Genomic DNA, 21,092 nt, shown 5'->3' with positions numbered 1-21,092 from the left:
GCTGCAAAGAAAGGATACAGTGGTTTTCAGTGTTCAATGGCAGCCCTTGATACCACTTGTTTCCTGCCACCCCAAAAAATATGCTTTGCATTGCGTGATTCTGTGGGCTATGAAATTTCTTAGCAGAAGCACTCATATTTAGATGGGGAAGAGTGGTAGTTATGGGTAGACAACAGCGTTTGGTGTTTGTTTTTGTTACAGCCTCTTTTAGTTTCTGTCGCTCAGTGAGGGCACAAGAAGCAATATGATGAACTTTGGCTTTGAGTAGGTTATAATCTGTATGGCGATTTAGTAATTTGTGGAACTGTTATAAGGTGTGCCACTCTTTTTTCATGGGATCCAACAAATGATGACAACAAATAGCAAATAATTCTTCTGTGAGTGTCTCAGAAGTTTAAATTGGAGGAAATTAGACATTGAGGTGCTGGAGCGTGTCCAAGGAAGGGCAACGAGGCTGGTGAGGGGTCTGGAGAACAAGTCTGCTGAGGAGCGGCTGAGGGAACTGGGGTTGTTCAGCCTGGAGAAGAGGAGGCTGAGGGGAGACCTCATCGCTCTCTACAACCACCTGAAAGGAGGTTGTAGCGAGGTGGGGTCGGTCTCTTCTCCCAAGGAACAAGCGATAGGACGAGAGGAAACGGCCTCAAGTTGTGCCAGGGGAGGTTTAGATTGGACGTGAGGAAAAATTTCTGTACTGAAAGAGTGGTGAAACATTGGAACAGGCTGCCCGGGGAAGTGGTGGAGTCCCCATCCCTGGAGGTATTTAAAAGATGAGTAGATGAGGCGCTTAGGGACATGGTTTAGTGGTGGACTTGGCAGTGTTAGGTTAATGGTTGGACTTGATGATCTTAAAGGTCTTTTCCATCCTAAACAATTCTATGATTCTATGATTCTATGATAACAAAGGCTACGGTTTCTGTTCTTTGGGCACTGATGAATTGTCTTACAAAAAGATATTAAAAACCTTCCTGAAGTTTGCAAATGTCTGTTTCCCTGAAGGAAATGCTTTATCGCGATGGCTGAGGGCAGTATGCTCATGACAGTCCATCAATCTTATATAACCCATAAACATTCAGAACCTCATCTGATATTCCAAACACATTTCAGCATGTGCTTTGTATTGGAGGCAAAAAATTGTGAGATACATTTCTCTAAATATATTCTTACATAACAGATGAGATTATTTCCTAGACTGATACATTCAGTATCTTTATGTCTACCATATGTTTAGCAACGTTATAGGCCTATCTTGAGAGGACTTTGTACAGTCATCTTTGCTGTTGAAGATTTAAAAAAAAGATACTTAACTAGTCTTGACATATTTCAGATATTGATCAAACAGTTTTGTAGCTGTTACATACATAGGTCAGCGTATTAGTTTCTTCTCAGCGGAAAGTTTTAAAGCTGCAAGGGATTTACTGTTTTGAAAATCAGCTGATACTTCCCAATACCTCCTATTGTTCTGCAAGGGCATCCAGCCTAAGTGCTGCCCAGAAATGGCTGGAGATTTACAGAATCCAGAAAGATCAGACATTACACATAAAATCAGCACTAGACTAAAGTGAGTATAGACAGTGTCCACCTATGTAAAAATATGAAGTATCTGAAACAGATCAAATGTCAGTTACTCTGACAAACTCCTTACTGCTGTGATTATTCAACAACAGGTTCAGGCTCAGTTTATTCTGGTGTCTGCTTTTTTGTATTATCCAGTCAATAAAACTGAGACTTAGCGTCCCATTTTCAGAGCTGTGCTAAGAGACTTGACTGCTGATGATCACAACTATTAATTAGGCACACATCTACATCTCTGTCTTGTGCTTTTAATAATAGTGTAATGAATTAATAATGAGTAGTAAATAACCCATATTTTTAGAGGATCTTGTACACAGAATTATCTCAAGAGCTTAAATGCAGCAATTGCTAGGATGAAACACAGCACTTCTGTATGCCAGGAGCCTTGCATGAAGCCTTGCATTAGGTTATGTTAAAGAAAGGAGGTGAAGAAAGGATCCAAATAACTCTACGTAACAAATCCAGAGTAGGAGCTTTGAAAACTGGAGGTGGTCAGGACTTTTTTTTTAATCTCATCAACACTGAGCAGTTTAGTTCTCTCAAGAGAATATGGCTTTTCTGCTGGATTTTATTCAGAAGACAGAGCACCACAGTCTGAAACAAGACTGCTGCCCACACCTACTTACCAGCCCTGCCTCCCTAAAAAGCTCAGAGGGCTGTGCTCGCAGTTACATGAGCTAATGTTGGCTGACTCAGGAAGTTTAACTCCATATCCATCATGAAGAACAGTTGGAGAGCAAAGATGATTACTACTGTCAGCCTGAAATTTGTCGCCTTGAAATTGCATTTCATTTGGAAAAGTTTGCTCTATATTAAGCTTGCAAAATGATTTTGGTAGCACCCCTCTGGAAACTGGTAATTTTTCTGTGGACTTTAGTGCAGAATGACATCAGACTTCTGGAGTAATCTCTGTACTTGCTTGTCTCGCACATTAATAAAGTTTTGATTTAATAAAGCAGGGCATTTACATCACTAGAATCCAATAGAGCAGTTAGCAACACAGTACAGTGCATGGGATAATCTTCACAATTTCACTGTTAATAGTATTGCCTGCTTAAATACAAGCTTTGATTGACACATTGGTTTTGCTTGTCACTGTGTCGCATCTCAGCTGCTGTGCTGGAGCTTGATGCTGTATATCCTCAGTTTTCATTACAACATTGGATTTTTACTGGGTGTGATGTTGCAGCTGTTACAAGCTTAAAATTGAAATCGGTGCAAGTTCAGTTTGAAAAATATTTTCAGTTACTAATGGATTTAAAAACAAATGTAATATCGTGTGCCCGAAAAGTCATTTTGCCTAGAAAGTAACACACACCTTCTCTTCACCCCCCCTTAATCATTTAATAAAAATAAATGAGCTTGGATATTTTTCACTCAAAAGATTTAAGAATGCATAAACTTTAACCTAAAGCACTTAGTAGAGATGATTTCTATCTAAGATAGACAATGTTTTTGTTTGCTTGTTCTGTAATCTTTTCTTAGGGTGAAAAGGGAACTGCAGGTGACCCTGGACCCAGAGGACCATATGGCTTGCCTGTAAGTTGTGCATAGTTTGTACACATTGCGCTTTTCATCACTCTTTGATTAAACTTTGTGTGCTTTATGATTGCTTTTCACCTAGCAATAAAATTAGTTGGAAAAGGCATAGATAGATAATAACCCCTGGCAGTGCAAGGTCACTGGTCTGTGTCGCAGACTTAGATTCCTATCCATGCACGTGGTCATGCAAAAGTAATGAAACAGACCTGACATGAACCAGCGGGAGAGAGGAAATTAAGAATGCAAGTGCTCCTCTTTCTGCAGCCTGTGGCCATCAGCTGTTTGGGGACCATGTGAGAGTGGCAGGAGTTCAGGATGAACTGTGGAAAGCTGGGATTTTCTTAATGTCAATAAGCTGCTTGGATTTCCGTGCTGCAAGGCTACTTTGCCATTATTTTTTGGGGTTTTTTGATACTTCAGAGACCAGTTCTGTTTTCATTTCTATGCCGTGTGCTCAGAAGCAATTTGAGAAGTTCACTGTTGATCATTCATAGGTGGAGATGGTATGCTTTAAATCAACCATTTAAATGATATTATCCATTTCTAAAATATGAGTGAGAACTTCCTTTGGCCTAACGAGGGTAGCCCCAGTAAAATCAGTTGACTTACTCTGTTTACTTCGCTGATGACTGGGTCAGGTGTGTACATATACACGTCTGTCCTGTACTTTGACACAAGAAAAGCTGTGTAAATGTGCTTGGCCAGGCACAACCAGCCTTTGCAAGAGACTTGCAATGTTTCCATACCCTCTCCGGTCTAATCTCTTTGATTAATTCATTTAAGCTGGAATACAGACTCATGGTTTAATTGGATCAGGAGTCAATGACTAGAGACAGTTTTCAGGCTCCATGGAGTGTTAAATTAGCTTGCAGTGCGTGTTTTGCATCTGAGGGTCACTTTTGTGAGTTAAATAAAAAAAATCCAATTTCTGTTTCCCCTTCCTGTGAACTAAAAATGAAAAATGATAGGCTTTTCTCTATTTTTAGCTTGCTCCTGGAATCTGCGTACAAACAAAATTTTACAGTCAAGCAAAATTTTACAGTCAAGTTATCAGTTCCTGGAAATGTTAAACACTGACAGAAATGTCCTTCACTAACGGCAATGCTGCGTGTACAGCCTTAGCAACATGGGGTACCACTATATAGAGGGAGCGCAGAAGTCGGGCATCAAGGCGGTCGTTGGTATCACAGCTTAGGGATGCTAATGTAGTTTATATGGTTCTTTGGCAGGGCAAAGATGGCGAGCCTGGCCTTGATGTAAGTAATATGTATGACCAATACACTCTTAATGGTAGCTAAGAGTCTTTCAAGAAATAGTTTACTGAGTGTAACACCTTTGTTTCCATTTAGAGTGCACGCAGTACATGCAGAGAGTGTGCTAAATGCTGCATTTGCTCCTTCTCTATGATAAAGAAGACAAAGATTATGCAATATACAGCCCTTATCAACAGACCCCACCAGATACAGTGCTTAGTAATACAAGTAGTTGGTCCTTTGGAAGTCAATAGGCTGAAAAACTGCGCTCAGTAAGAAAATATTCAGACTTGTGACTCAGTCGTAGACAAACAAGGAGTCACTAACATTTGGTTAAGTAAATTTATCCCAATTAAAGAGAATAATTCCATAACCTGTAAGGGATACATTTCAAAATACAGGCTCTTTCTTTGGCATGCTAAAAAGACTTACCAAAAGCCTTTTCCTCTAGCCCTACACTGAAATCCCTAACTTGGAGGAGAGTCTTTTCCAGAATGTACATATGCTACATAGCATGGACTATTGCCATTTTCAGTGATACAATTTCTTTCCATTGCTGGCAAAATGACTCTACCAAACACTATGACTTGCTTGTCTCACATGCTCTTGTGTGCATGCATGTGTGCACACATAACACACATATACATACAAAGCATGTAGTGAAATCATCTTTTTTAATGTTTTCCAAGAGTATTTGAAAGCTTAACCTGCATGCGAATAAAAGTCGACCTATCTTTGTCCATTTTGTTTTTATAGGGTTTCCCTGGTCCTCGAGGAGAAAAGGGTGATATAGGAGAAAAGGGAGAAAAGGTGACCACAGTGTTATTAACTGTTGCTTGATTCCTCAGCCTAGTCAGTTCTGCTGTCTTTATGCTATAAATTGTCCCATTAAAACTTATCTTTATTTTTACTGTGTGCCAAAAGGCAGGTCACAGATACATGCTAAGCAAAATCATGAAAAACCGCGAAAATTTATGCACAGAACAAGTAATATCAACATGTCCCAAAGCACAGCTTGTTTTTAGGCTCATTTTCTCCAATCCATCCTACGCTCATTGAAAATCCTTGTCAGCCTGAAATTTTTAATGCAGACGTCACTGAAATGTGTCATTGTGGTAGTAATTTTATACTGAAGACCCCAGCTCTGTTCCTTGGCAGTATTTGCAGTATAACTGTTGATCCTAGTGTACCATGCCTGTACACACTACCTGTCCCACACCAAATGGATGAGGACAGGAACTGTTAAAATTTTTATTTTTGGCAATGTCTTATTTACAATTAAGTACTTTGTGATACTTGTGGATTGAAATTAAATCATATACTCTACCATTCTGGTAAACCAACTAGACAGTGAAGTTAACAGAAACCACCTAACTTCATTTTCACTGTCCAGACACAGTGACTTGGAAATATGTTTCGTAAAAAGCAATTTAGGGCTAAATGTGTGCAGAGAAAGCTCATGAGCAAATCTCCCCTCTTTCTAACCAACACAGAGCCCAGTTGCTAAAACTGCTGAATTAGCACTCACACCAATCCACTTAATATAAAAGTCCATACACACAGCAAGTGATTTTTCTAGTTCAGACAACTGTTTTTGCCTAGCTGATAAGTACAGGGTTGTATTAGGTCCACTTCCCATCACGGTATCTTAAACAAGAAGCAGGGTTAAAAAGTCACCATGGCTGTTTGAGTTCATCTCCTTTTTTTAATACTGTCAGGTAAAACACTTCCCAAGAATGCATTGATAAAGGTACTATGAAATGTATCCTTCCCTTCTGTCTCTTATTATATTGCTTATTTTGAGCCCAGAGATCACTGGTAAAGTACTGATTTTGCAGAACAACTGTTGCTTAAGCAGGTGCTCTATGAATATTATAAAGGCAGTGTCTGACCTGGCAGAGTAATCACACTGAATGGTGAGCTCTTGCTTGCTGTCAAAGACTACAGGCCTGTCTGTCACAAGTGAACAGCTTTTCTTTTTGAGAGCAGTTATCAGTAGAAAGGTGTAACTGATAACTGCCAGCTCTGATAGATGACTGGCAAAATGGCCAGCCTCTGCTAAGTGGGAGTTACAGTAGGTACCAAATCGAATGAGCTTAACAGTATGTTCTCATACTGGGATACATTAGAAGATTAAAAGTCCAAAAGATTAAAATAGGTTATTACCCCTCTCTAATCAATCCTGGTGAGGTTGCTTGAATACTGCAGATGGTATTTTGAGACTCCCAGTTTAAGAAAAACTAGAGAAATTGGAGAGGAAGAAGGCTACCAAGCTGGCAAGGGCCTGGGGCACATAGAACCGATAGAAGAGGTTGAAGGAGGTGGACTGGCTTAGTCTGACAAAGAGAAGGCCAAACTACTTGAAGCGGAGAGACAAAGATGATGGAGCAAAACTCTTCTGGGTAATGGCAAATGGGAAAACACAGGACCACAAGATGCTCCTGGGAGGTTCAGAGTAGCTATTAGGAAAACCTTGTTCACTAGGAGGACAGCATGACACTGGGACAGTTTACCCAGAGAGGTGGCTGAACCACTGCCTATGGAGGACTGCAGGACCTGGTCTGATCTGACCTGATCTAGGGTCAGGAATCGTCCTGCTCAGGATGGGAGGTTAGATTAGGCAGCCTCCAGAAGTCCCTTCCAACCAGACCTTCTGAGTCTGTTTCCATATACAGCTAGAGATAGGCAGACAAAATACAACCATCAGAGCCCAAGAAGATCTCTGGAAGAAAAGCTGGTAAAACAGTTGGCTTATGAAAATGGAACAGCTGAGATTCTTGCACTCAGGATGTAAAAATAATTTAATGTCCTAGAGTCCAGCATGCTGCTTTTGGGTATTAGTTCATTATTCCCAGAGACTGACTAAATAGCTCAAACACAGGACCTCCAGTTGCAAGAGAGTGAGGGAATTGGGTGTGGGTATTGTGTGTGGCCACAAGGCACAGTTAGGCCCTTTTTGGAGTTCAGTTGTGATTCAGGCTGCCCGTGTAGCCTTGTTCTCTTGGGCTGCAGGACACATCTCCTAGGAAGTCTAGTCCTACATCCCCTTAAAAATTCAGGAAAAGGCGAAACCTGTTTCTTGAGGAGAATGCATGGGATAAAGTACTTGGCAAGTCTGACAGATATTTCAGAAACTATGTTATCTTATGGGCTTTCAGATTAAGAGAATTGCCAGGAAGTCTGTAGAGTGAAAATGGAGATAGAATCTCTGCCTTAAAAATTCTCAGAATATTCAAAGAAAATTAGAAGGCAAAGGAAGGTCTTTCTCGGTGAAAAATCAGGGAAGATATAGCTGACACCTCTGTGAAAGAGACTTCTGTTGCACAGTTTTGACACATTTTTTTCCAGAAATGAGGGAATACTTGTGTCTTGCAAGTAAACTGGTTTCACCAAAACCACCTTAGCTGCATCAATAGTTCCTTTTCCAAATGGAAGGCTGACTCTCAAAAGACACAAAGTAATGCAATTAATAGAAGCTTTCATTATAACAAATTTTCTCAGTTCTGATGTTTTTCCTTTTGTCAGTTACTAATTCTCTATGACCAAATTGGTGTAACAGCACCCATTTCAATAGAGATAAACCAGTTTACAAGTTGAGGGTCTGGCTCATGATTTCTTGGTTTTTAAATATTCCTTACAGTATTGGCTGTTAGACTGACATCGCACAAGTTGAGATTAGCGAGTTTCTAGTTAAGAAACTTAATTCAAATTGTATTGCAAAAATATATATCATTACTAACATTCTGTTGAGAACCAGTGACACTTGTTTTTTTCATAGACATGCTATGATAGGCAGGGAATAAATCTTTACTTCTTCAGTTTGGGATGAGTCCTAGACTGATGATTTTTATTTTAGCCTTAGTAGTTCAGCTATAGTGAAAGCAAGTCAGTGTTTTCATTATAATGTCTGCTTAACTTGGCTGTAAAAATAATTTTAAAAAGTGTTCTAGCTGTAATTACTCATACAAAATTATGGTCCAGGAGCACTCAGCACAAAAAAGGTTTGTACAATTGATTTTGTATTTTCAAGTTGTATGAATAGAAAAAAAATTCCTTTTAAAAAGGAATAACCTTTAACAAAAGGTAGAGATCATGTTGTGGGGAGAGGGAGGGAAGGGGGGCCCTGATCCCAAATGTGCAGTTGTGTCTCTTGTTATAAAGATTGACAGAGAAGTATGATGTATCACAACAGTGGTTGGAAAGGCATCATCCTTTTCCCCCTACACTCTGCATTGATGAAAATCTGTGCATGTGAGGACTGGAGATTGTTCCAACCATAACGGTGTTACAGAAGTGCCACAAATTTGTATTTTTCTAGGCACTGAAGGGCAGGAAGGAATTTTCCTTTAATCTTCATCAGATGTAGATTCTCGGTATCTCCTGTGGATCTCTGTAGTTCAGGGTAAGGAGGTGAAGATTAAGAGACAAGAACTCAGTCCGTGGAAAAAGTAGTAAAGTACTCAGGAAATCCAGACTATTCTCTACACAGTTGACTGCTGCATTGATTTGAATAAGATCATAGGTTTGCCCTACAAAACTGGAAGTTTAAATAGTTATCTGTTGACTTGTAACACAACAAACTAAAGAAATATGAGTCCTAAAGATACAAAAAAGAGTCAGAAACCAAACTGTACTGTCTATTTTCAGAATCATTTTTGGAGTATGTCCATGTTCTGTGCTTGCATACACTCAGAGCAAATATATTGGTGTTACATCGAGCACAAATAATATGAGATTTGACCCTAAAACTGTTGAGCTTCTGTGCTGTGCTGTCATGTTTGTAGGTTTAAGACGAAAACTTAGCCAACTTACAGTTCCTGACTCCAGTCCCTTTTTTTACACCACAATCTTATAATTTGGTAAAGAAGGGTAATGTTTGGGTTGCTGTTTTCCTGAATATTATCCTGTGACTTTTTGGCACACAGAAAAGTTAGACGAGAAACTTTGCTCCTATATTGTCATGAATGCACTATGTTTTGTTCATGGAAAAGATTTTTTCATTTGAATGTGTCAAGTATGCTATGATATTAAATGAATAATGTGCTTTCCTTCCTTTTTTAAATATGATATAGCTAATTATTTTTTAATTGTGTAAAAAAGGTTTTTCTCTCTTTTTAATGGATTAAGTCTTTCTGTACTGGTGTGGAACTAGTTATATGTCTATTTACTATGCTTCACCAAAATCCGTCTGTCTTTCAAAGGGGCATTCCTTCCTTCTCCTTCTACCTTCATTCCTTACAATTCCTCTGTCTTTTTTACCCTTTTCCTTACAAATTAAATCCTCCCAACAGCCACAACCTCGCTTGCTGGTTCTCCAATGTCATACTAATTTTCCTATGACTATTTTTCCCATTTCCTTGTGATATTCCTGATTTACTCATCCTTCCTATCCCATTTTTTACAATCCTAGTCCAATTTGTTTCTTTTTTTTTTTAACAGAACCTTTTTTGATTTTTGTGAAATTGAGAGCAAACCTGAAACTCATTTACCATTGTGATCAACTGGTGTGAAATCAATTATAAAATGAACTCTCTAAACATCTTATACTGCTTGAAGGTGAGGTCATCTTTGCAGGTAGCTTTGTTGAAGGGAGTCAACTCATTTTCATGAGTAGTTAAAGCATTGGAAGTTTTACATTTAAAAAGAAAACTCAGTGTGAAATCAAAGGACTGAATTTCGGTAAAAAAAGTAGGTGAAACGTTGCCTGCAGTAGAGAGAACATTTAAATGTTGGAATATTTAAATAAAGAATCTAATTATCACTTCTGATTTCTTTATGATACCAAGTCATTATGAAATCATTGAAAGTGTCATAGCACCTCTCCATCAAGCAGTTCAAATGTTTTGATTCCTGTAACAGGGTTTGAAATGGTCATGTTGTATTTGGAGTGACAGGATTGTACCCTCAGTGATGTCTGTGGGTTTCTGTGGACACCACTGAGAACAGGATTTGTCCCAAACTCTTACCGGAGTGCAAAGGGTCAGTTCAGCAAAGGATGCTCTGGGCCAAGTTCACCCTTGACGTGACACCATGGAAGCTGACAGAATTTAGCCAGAGACCAGCCGTCCCTGCAAAGCATCCATGCCACAGGTCTTTTTCAGAGACTATGCTGATGTACTCTGCTCTCGCAAAGTTACTTCTGACTAGTGACAAATCTTCTAGGGAAGCTGACAAGTTCAGCTTAGTGTGTGTGTGCACTTCATTACTATCACTTAGAACAAATAGGAGACCTCTTATTTTGGACTGTGGATTGGGGGGATTTGCAGATTTGCCTCTGTCTCAAGAAATTAATGATTTCAAGCCCTGTTCTAGGATTCAAAACATTCATAATACTGATATGAAATACCAACACAAACTAATACCGACTGATTGCAGTTCTTGCTTGTGATCATATAATTTATTTTTCCACATAATGCACCATCCAAACCAGAACACAGTGGTAAGTGTCCTTTCAGCTCTCCATTGGCTTAAAAAGAAAAACCCAAACTTTTAAACCAATCTTTCTTTAATTTTTTTCCAAAAGAATGAAACTTGTTTTATCCAAACCATTGTATCCACAGGGGGAAAAGGGAAAGAAAGGCAAAAAGGGGCCTAAAGGGGAGAAAGGAGAACAGGGTGCTCCTGGATTAGATGCACCTTGCCCATTGGTACGTCTCACTTCTGTATTGGACAATCGATCGTCCTGCTGTAGACTGATGGAATAAGAAATGAGGGGAGAGGAACAAGCACCAGCTACGGTGTCACCTGTTGCCCTTTGTTAACACAGCCTTATCTCAAGTTCTGGAAAATTCTGGAGCAGACTTTGTTTGTCAATCTCCTAATTTGGTTTAAAGCCCCAGACTTAAGACCTTCAGGCTAAATTTGTCGGTTTTGTCAGTGTGTTTTTTCATTATTTTCTGCCAAACAAGTTGTAAAGGAACCAAATTTGGGATGTGCCAGATACAGTGCCCCACAGGTTGAAATCACACCACGGCGGTCAGCTTGCCCCTCTTGCCTCTCTATTGTTATTTGTTCACTCCAGCTAAGTCAATACTGAAAGCATTTCCTTGACAGTAACATTGCAAGTTAATCTTTACAAACAGGGATTCCGTGGAATTAAGGGGGAAAAAGGGGAGCCAGGCCAGCCTGGCCTGGATGGGCTGGATGCCCCTTGCCAATTGGTACAGTATTTCTCTTTCCTACCAACCCTGCATGCGGTTCCTTTGTTTGTAGTCAGCCATTCTCAATGTAAAGTAATGTTTTTCTGAGCTGACTTTACATTATCCACCTAACACACGCATGTGCATGAACAAACCAGCTGCTTCAATGATCATAACCGCAATGAAAGAACACACATTTTTGTTGGCACCTCAAACCTAACTCTCAGCAGTTTGCTCCCACATCACATGGCAATTTGTAAGTTTGTGTCCTTCCTACATTTTCCCTGAGAATCATTGGTTTGCTATTTTCCTCACAAAATACCTATTGCCTTACTCACCCTGAACGCAAGTCTTTGTAGAAATCCAGCACAATGTCCACTTCTAATCAAGTCTGATGACTTCTGTCTGCACTGGCTCAGTTCTTCTCCCTAGCCTGTCCCAGAGCTACTCTGCACCCTGGACTTCCTTTCAAATCCATGCAGTCTTAGGCGCATGTTTTCAGGATTGGGCCAAAATGAGTCATGTACAGAATGATGTAAATATTATTTCTAAAAATCAAGTCATAGGTTTCCAGTAAGCCAAGCTGGAGCCTGATCTCCCAGATCTTAACACAAGTAATATTTTTGGTGTCTGGCCTGTTCATCAAATAGTATTCAAACAGATCTGGAAATGGAAAGCTTACCTGAGGTTTGTAAGAAGGTAATGGTCTGCAGCCCAAACCCTCACTGTCTTTGTTATTTAACGTCTTCAATTTAATGGTCTTACCCTTGGAACTTACCTTCCTGGAATACACACGACACTCCCCACCCTATGTTAGCATGAATTCAAGTTCCCACCTATACTAAAATGCTACTTGTTGACCCTCTCCTTTGTACCAATCTGGCAACAGTGATTTTTATTTAATGACAAAGTAAGTTTAAATTCTTTTCCATTTTTAAAAAAAAAAAACAAACAGTGCATACACATTTCCTAAAGATACAAGGAAGATTTTCTTTTTAATTGTTCGCGGTAAAATTTGATCTGCATGTTCTGATATTGTTTGGTGGTTAAGCACGGTTCTCTAAGATGAATGTTAAACTAAGTAGATTTTATTTCAACTATAGCACTTCTAATTTGAAGCCAATGGATTTTAATCTTAAATACATGGTCCATTAAGATTATTCCACAGTCCATTTTGTTTGCTTCCAATTAATGGTAACCATATCTCATATTTTGTTGAGGATAGTCAAGCATGCTTTTGTAATTTAAAAATGTTTCTGTCTCTGTATTATCATTTATATCTGGAGATTCACTAACTATCATTAATGGATGAAAAATATTCTGTTCATAGGTAATTACTAGAATAAGCTGCTAAGCAAACAGCGCTGTTTCTTGCTTTAGGCAGCAAGCTGTTCCCATCAGATTACATGCAAGCACATTCAAAAATTCTCATTAATCACTATCTTCACATGTAAATTCACATAAGTATTGTTATTCTATATTCTAAAAAATGTCAAGGCCTGATCTTTCTTACTGCTCATGTATAGTCTAGTAACATGATACGTGCTCCTAATTCTGAGCACATAACTCTCTGGATAAGCCCTGTATAGCCATGTAAGTTGGAATTAGTTCCATGAAAACCAGTATGACTGTGGTCAAAAGTTGGCTCTGATCTTACTGGACACATGGAGATATGTAAAAGTAGGGTGGTGACAGAAAAGAAATGGAGTCACGCTCACTAACATAAGAAGAAATTAGATGACCGTATTGTCCAAGCGATGAAATAATCGGGGCTGCTGTACTGCCCTGCTCCCACCGCTGACGTTTTCTTCCACTGTGTCATTTGAGGTGTGTTCAGGCCTTAAGATTTTGCTGCTTCACCCAAAAGCTAAGAATGAAAGTGAACAGAAAAGATCCTATTCAAATTTGAGTCTTGCTATCTTATCATTGGGTTAACTTTGTACTAGGGGCCCATAAAACACAATACCCTCCAGATAAAAGTGATAATATTTTTTTGCTCATTGATCTTGTATATTCAGCTACACATTGTTGTGAATAACAGATTATATTTAAAATAATATGCAGCCTGAGCTCTAACAGCAGTAAGAAACTGATGAAAATGTTCTAATGATTTAGGAAAAAACAAATCTTTATGGCAGAGGGGCACACGTATGTATTTACAGTGTAAACCTTCTCTCCTTTGGCTTTTCCTTCACCTTGAGAACAAGAGAGGAAATAAGTTAGGAACTGGTAGCTACTTACTAGATAAAAAGTCAGAGCTGCTTCAGCTGTTCTAACAGATATTAATGGACTATCTAACCTATCAAACTTAACTATGCTTTTTTTTTTTTTTTCTTTCCCCCCCCCCTCCCCTTGAAACAGGGTCCTGATGGATTACCAATGCCTGGCTGTTGGCAAAAGGTAGGTTGGGCAGAGCTTTTTCTTTTCAGGGGCAGTAGGTCCTTGGCACACAGAAAAGCCTGTCACAGTCATACTGAACAGTATCAGGAGCCTCTTAGACAGATGTACGCAGTAATGCAAAATAAGACCTCTCCATACCAGTAGTTGGTGTGATGAGATTGTAATATATGTAGAAGTGGTAACTCATTGAAGCAGTATTGTAGAACCAGTTGGCGTTAGATTTCTGGAAAGTCCAAAACTTTTCTCTTTCATATGAAGACTCACACATTCTTTGGTTTCTGCCATGATCACTGCTTCCCATTCTTTATGAAAGCTCATGGATATGGCATTTTTATCAAATATTTATATTGCTCTATTATGGTATTGTTTACCTGGGATACCTAGAACAGTGCATCCTGCCCTTCTTTTTGCCTTACCTTTCTATTCTCCAATACATTCTCCTGGTTGTTACGTTGTATGCTAATATTAACTGACAACATTATTTTAGTAAAGATTTAACCTAGACGGTGCTAGATTTAAAAACATAGCATTCAGAATAATGTAGGTGGAGGGATACTGGTGTATAATACACTAGAAAACATAAAGCATATGTGAAATCCTGGGTGCATTTATCTCTGAAGAATAGCTGGTGCTGAGGAAATAACTATCCGTATTTGCAACTCTGCCATATTTATGTATTTGGAATAGAAATCTGAAATATCGATTTACTAATTTGATTAATCTGTATCTCTTTTTGTCTCTGCAGTGATGAATCTAACCTTACAAGCATGAAGTTGTGTATATAGTGCTCCACTTTTTGTATTTATAGTTGAAAACTGAAAATTTGATTTTACAAGTCTGAGATATGTTTACATGTAGCTGCTTCTACTTGTTTGCAATAGTCCATGTGTACATCTTTTTTTCACTTACATCTGCAGTTAGATGATATATAACTGCAGGGTAAACCTGCAAAGATTCTCTCTCTAATGAGAGAGATATCTCGATACAATGATTGATAATATAAATCTGATTATTTCTGTAAATTCTTATATTTTGGCTTGTGGGCCTGCATGGACAATGAGTGCCATGAACTAGTTTACAAGAAATTGTGACCAAATAAGAGCAAAATGCTATGAAATGTACTGTACCAGCTGCCATTGGAGTTTACTGACTTGGCTTCCATGTCCATCTTAAACACTTCACTGATTCATGCCACCATATCTGCTTGTACGGACTAAAAGCATGCGTTTGTGTGCCAAACCTGCTTGTTGTGTGATCACGTCACATGCTAAATGGCTGCTCACAGTGACCTTTGATTCCAGCTTCTGAATCGTTTCCTTTTGTCATCTCAAGGGAGTCACACCATGGCTTATTGCTAAAAAGAGATAAACCAGAGGAGGATAGAAAGAGGCCTTGAATTTTTGGGGAATAGAGTTCCAGCTGCAAGTGGATGGCTTCCAGTCTTGCGGGTCACCTGGCCCCTTTGATCAAAGAGGGTCCCGCCTGTTAATCAGCATCGGTTTGCCTTGCACTGCTCACAGTCGTGAAGACATTCACGATAGGCCCTGTCGAGTCCTTAATCAAGAAGGAAAGAAGTTTGAAGAAGAAACCAGACTTCTCTGTGGGTTGTTTGAAAAGGTTACAGAGGTGCTGCAGGCATCATTTGATGGCAGACACCGCCTGAGACCAGAAGCTTCTCAACCGTACTCAAGGATGGACAGAGTATGGGCTCCGCGTATTGTATTTTGGGACTGCTGGAGGAAAAAGCTTTTCTGAGGCAGGGATGAATCGGAACATCCTCCGGAGGAGGAGGATAATGGAACTGACCAGAGACATATGTACCATGGTGTGGTTTTCAGGTGATTCAGTTTAAATTACTAGCTGAACTTCTCTGCAGAATTTTGGAAGCTATGGTTAATTTTGTTTCCTTTTCCTGTAACTGTTGTCATAAAGGATGCATTTCAATAATCTATTCAACGTTTGTGATGATGGCATTGAAGAAAATACTTCAAGCCACATGTTCATCTTGTTTCAGGATTAACAGTTTTTATTTCAGAGTCTTTGAAGCCTTTAAGTCTAAAAGAGAAAAGAGTTTATGTTTGTGTTTCACAGACTGATTTATTCATCTTATTCTTTTTCTGCTGTTACAGTGACCTTAGTGGACACTATTACTCAAAAAACATTGGAGAGAAACAAGTCTGTGTGATTACCACTGCACACTTATCATCGCACTACACTGTTAAAGGTGTCAGTATTTCTCCATTTCTGTTCAGATGACTAGCTTTCTAGAGAAACATTAGCAAAGTTCTGCTTCTCCACTTTTTTTATTGCTAGAAATACTTAATTTGTGCACATTTGTAGTTTTTGCCACGAGGTATTTTTTCCAGTTTTGAGTCTTCATATGGTGCACTGTAGTTAGTTTGAGAGACTAGTTTATGAGAAATGCTGCCATATTTGGCAGATGGAAATTCTTTTTATATCGCTTCCGTTCCTAGCATATAGCAGGATGATCACAAACTTTTTTAGTTACTTTCTGAGAGTTGTCTTTCACATGTAGACCAAAACTAAAGTTGAGGAAGACAGCCTGTCTCCATCCCTGTGCAGGCACCTTGCCCTTCTTGAAATGCACATTTTTCCTTGCTCCATCATTTCTAAATCATGTGAAGATGGGGACCTGCTGTCGTTGCACTTTTCGTATTGCTTCACAATCTCAGATCAATGGAAATGCCACTATAATGCAGTCTTTCACTTTGCTAAATTGCTGTTGTCATTTTGGTATATCAGAGACAAAAACAGCTTTTCATGGGGGAAAATCTTCCACAGATTTTTAAAACTAAAAATTAATTTAGTGGCCTCCATCTAGTAGTACCTTACTAATAAAAACAAAATTCCAACACTAGATAGATACATATACTGAATAGTTATATATTTTTACTGCTCGATTCCATCTTTCCAATAGTAAGAAATAAACAAGTGTTCGCAGATATGAGGAAAAATGTTTTTCTTTTCTTAAATTTTCAGAGATGCAAGTATCAACCTGTTTGAATAATCACAATAGTAAAAGCCTTCACACGGCATAGACTGAATATAAAGTGTTAATAATCAGAGTGCTACAGCAGTAATGTGAATGAGGGACTTTCCAGAAAGGGGACAAGAGGAGCACCATGTAAGCCCTCCGACTTGCCAGTTTTAGTCTGCTCGTTTAAGAAGCACTATCTCAAAAGACAACAGGCTGGGGAGCGAGCCGCCCGCCTAACAGAAAAGAGTCTCTTATGCCTATGTCCTGACTTGGCACATTTGACTAGGTATATTACAGATGTGAAGACTAGAAGTTGAACATTTTTATAAAATATCAAATACTGGCAATCATACAGTAAGATGAAATATTTTTTAAATGTCCCTCAGAGTATTCAAATGCAAAACCGAGTAGGATGTTTATTATCTGGCTAGATGTTTTAGCAATTCCATGTCGAGAGTGTCCACAAACACAACTCATTTAAGAAATAGCAACAAGATAAAGAGCTATTAAATGCATGCTGTCATTAGCACTTTCATATTTTTTAGATTTGTATATCTATATTTTTAAACTGTCCTCATAGCATCCATTTCTATATGCGTCAATAAAGCTAGCAGAACCTTGGTTCATGATTTCTTCATTCAGGAAATAATTATGGACGCTACTGTTAAGCGTTAGTCAAAACTCAATTCTCCTTTAACTCCCTGACACTGAGACCCTGCTGAAGAAACACTTAAGCACCTTTATTCACTTTCTTTTCTGTCTTGTAAAGTAATTTCTTTATTTAACTCCCGCCAGGTAGGAATACTTTTTTCCCCCCCAATTAATCTAACTTAACTTTTTTAAGCTTCTGTATTGTTCAATGTCATGAAAGGTTCATTCCATTTAAATGACCATGGGTGAACAGCAGATAAACAATTTGACAAGCTAAACTACGTACATAGATTTGACATTAATATTTGCATCTCAAAGATTGACTTGAAATGAAACCTAACAGTATCTAGAAAAGTTGCATGTTCAGTACAAGAAAAAAAAGAATTGGGTTTAATATTTCATTAAGAGTAGCACCCTGTGAAGACTTGCAACATGTTTATTTTGTTTAAAAAGCAACTATTTTTGGTGCTAGTAGATCTTTTTTTCTTTTGGTGGCAAAGCTACAGTTAGAACCACCTGTGTGTTGTTGTATCTTTTAGTAGCATTCCTCCAAATAGATATGATTTGTTTTGTTTAGTTTGTGACAGGAACAGTAGTTCCTCTACCAGTCTTTTCAGTTGTAGAAATGTGTAGTGGTATTAGTCTACACAGTTTCTATATACCTGACTTTTTCAGGTATGATTAATTCTTGTTTCTTTGAGAGTTTTCAGTATTTGTTTCATACTAAGTTTTGTAATCATCTGTTACTCCAGTGTATTATAACCACATTGTGCAGAAGTCCTGCTACAGAAGCGGCAAGTCTTTTAAGCACTGTATGGAATATGTCTGACATAGATGGTCCTTGTCTTCATATTCATAGATTAGCTATGGGGAATCTTTCTTTCAGGATGCTTTGGACACCTTTTTATTTCTTCCTGAGGTAAAGCATGAAAAGTTAATTCATGGAACAATGATACAATGTATTTTTTTGATTTATATTTTTATTTATTGCTGATTTTGATGTCACGTTCTGATAGCGTAGCAAGGCAGAATGACACTCTTCATCCAGCTGTTTATATATTCTTTTAGTCTACCGTGTAAGTAGTATGAATGAGTTTCAGAATGATCAAATCCATATACCTGAACATGTGTGAAGTATAGAGTTTAAAAAGGGATAATTCTTAAGATTGATGTACAGTATGGAAAGTTAACATTGGCTCCATTGAGCCAATGTGGAAGAGTGCACGTGAGCATCAGTTACTCAGTTACACCAGCAGAAGAGACAATGCAACCCCAAATGAGACGAGCAGACCTTTGGTCCTTGTGGGAAGGCGGTGCTGCGTAAGGCTGGGGGCTGCGTCAGGAGATGTGGTTCGGATCCTGGATCCTGTCGGGGTTTAGAGAGAGTTGTCCCACTGACGGCCACAGAACCGGGATTGTAAACCTGGGCTCAGCCATGCAAGGCTCTTCACCTGGCTGTGCCTCCCTTTCCCCAGCAATGAAACGGGGAGAGCGATGCATCCTTCCCTTGCAAAGCGCTTTGAGAGATGCAGAAGGAAGGACCCAGGTATTGTGCTTCGTAACCAGGGCAATATTATCAACTTCAGCAGTGGGGGTTTGCCTAAACCAGGACCAGTTTTTACCAGTGAGTAAAAACTGCAGAGATATTCCCGGTCTGTTGAATGTGATGAAGATGTTCAAGGCATGCAGAAGTTGACCTTTCCTTTCAAATTTCCTGATCTCTGCTGCTTGACCATCTTAAATTAGACTTTAAATCTCTGTATTTTACCTAATGAGAGACCCAAATTTTTAGTGTGTGACACTGAAGAGTCACACAAAACACTAATATCTGCAAAGACAGTGGTCGAAAGAAAGTCTAATTTTTAGTCATTGCAAAAAATTATTCGATTTCAGTGACCAGAATTAAAACTAACACCTGATTTTTTTTTTTTTTTCCTTTCTGCAACTTGCTTTTATGGTTCTGAATGTTGCTGTAATGTACAAATGAAGGTTTTCTTGCACCCTCTGTTATTGAAGTATTTTACATGGTGGTTGGATTCACTAAATGCTGTTAGAAACAAGTGCCTGCCACCATCATTTCTGACAGAATTTGAAAAAGATACTCCACGAAACAGGTGGAGTTTGTATTTAAAAAAAGGATTTGGAGTGTTGTTTTTGCTTCATTTTGTTTTTAAATGCATCCAATTATCAATGCTGCTTGGAAATTGAATTGTCTTTGGAAAACAGGGGGCCTTAACTTAACCTGGGACCGTTAGTGTTTTACTTGTTTCTATTTAAAAAAGAAATTGTATGAATTTCCCAGATACCATTGGTACTTGCACACTTCTCTGAAGTATTATGAAGACTTGGGTTGGTGGAAGAATGTTTTACATATTGTTAACATATATGTGGATATTCTTATATTATTGTACATGTTTGGGAAAATATCACACAACTTTAAAAATGTTACTAAGATGTATGTATCTGACTTTTTCCTTTGGAAAATATTATATATTTTTATTTGTATTTTTTACTTTTTTAAGTTCATCTATATGTGCCATTATTTTTGTATTGCAAATGGTCTCATAAATGCAGTAGAAGAGATAAAAATACAAAGAAAAGTAATTTGTCAAGGATTACAATGCTTGGGGGGAAAAACACATGGGTCAGCATCGTATTATCAATACTAGAAATATTTTGAGTGTCTTAGGACTGTAAATATGTCACGAGACCTCTTTTCACAAGTAGCGTAAAGAATTGCAAGGTTTTAATCACCCATTTTAATTTGTTATTAATTACCACTTTCTTGTGGCCTCTGGTCCTGACTTAATTGAACCCGATCAAACAGCATGCTTTTGTTTTTATTATTAAAATTTCTCCTTGTTTTTCAGTTGAATACTGTTTTGTTTTCTTTCAGTTTTGTACTTCGGGTTTTGTTTCTTGCTTGTGAGAAGTTGATCTTCAGAATTATTTTTACACTATTTATGATTTATTTTCATAATGTAAAAAGTGTGTAATTATTAAAATATTAATCCAACCATTGGTGCTGATTTTGCATAGTTATAAAGTTCTTGGTGCAAAAAATTGTTCTAGTCTGTCTGGATTGGAAAAAGTGTGTGCTGCGTTGTGCCAATCCGTAGTTTGAAATCTGGCGTGGGTCGTGTCAGTCAGTATTCACATTCACACAAAAATCAGGGCCTTTGCAACATGTTCCATTTTCCTACAGCGTGCAATAAAAAAACCCCACCTCGCTCTTCCTATTCTTAGTATGTCTTTTCCCTTCAAAGTCAAGTCTGTTCAGTCATCTTTTCTGAACAAGACAGCACAGGCTAAGGGCATCCACAAAAGCAAGGAAGAAAGAAGCTGTGCTGCAAACCTTAGAGCCTTTCCTCGCTCTGGAAAAGCTGCAAGGATCTATGTATTAACCAGAAGTCGAAACTAGTGCTTAGGCAAGTCGACAGGCATCCTAGGATCCAAGGAAATAAAGCTGAAAATCACCGATCTGCCCTTTCTATAATACCGAAGGTGAAAAATAAACCTGAACTACTGAGAAATACA

At 38.5% G+C, this 21,092-nt stretch overlaps 1 protein-coding gene across 1 annotated transcript in view; it reads left to right on the top strand.

Annotated features, from left to right (window-relative positions):
• COL25A1 (collagen type XXV alpha 1 chain) overlaps positions 1-20,556 on the top strand; it is a 337,364-nt gene extending 316,808 nt beyond the window's left edge. Inside the window, exons 32-37 of the mRNA XM_076336882.1 lie at positions 3,058-3,111; positions 4,344-4,370; positions 5,124-5,177; positions 11,450-11,527; positions 13,868-13,906; positions 14,652-20,556. Coding sequence (XP_076192997.1) covers positions 3,058-3,111; positions 4,344-4,370; positions 5,124-5,177; positions 11,450-11,527; positions 13,868-13,906; positions 14,652-14,654 — 255 coding nt within the window. The 3' untranslated portion in view covers positions 14,655-20,556. The remainder of the gene's footprint in view (positions 1-3,057; positions 3,112-4,343; positions 4,371-5,123; positions 5,178-11,449; positions 11,528-13,867; positions 13,907-14,651) is intronic.
• Positions 20,557-21,092: the final 536 nt, after the last annotated feature.

Source organism: Aptenodytes patagonicus, chromosome 4 (assembly GCF_965638725.1).
Source record: "Aptenodytes patagonicus chromosome 4, bAptPat1.pri.cur, whole genome shotgun sequence".
In the NCBI taxonomy this organism is placed as follows: Eukaryota; Metazoa; Chordata; class Aves; order Sphenisciformes; family Spheniscidae; genus Aptenodytes; species Aptenodytes patagonicus.
The sequence above is the reverse complement of the archived record's forward strand: the minus strand, read 5'-3'. Positions and strand labels throughout refer to the sequence as shown.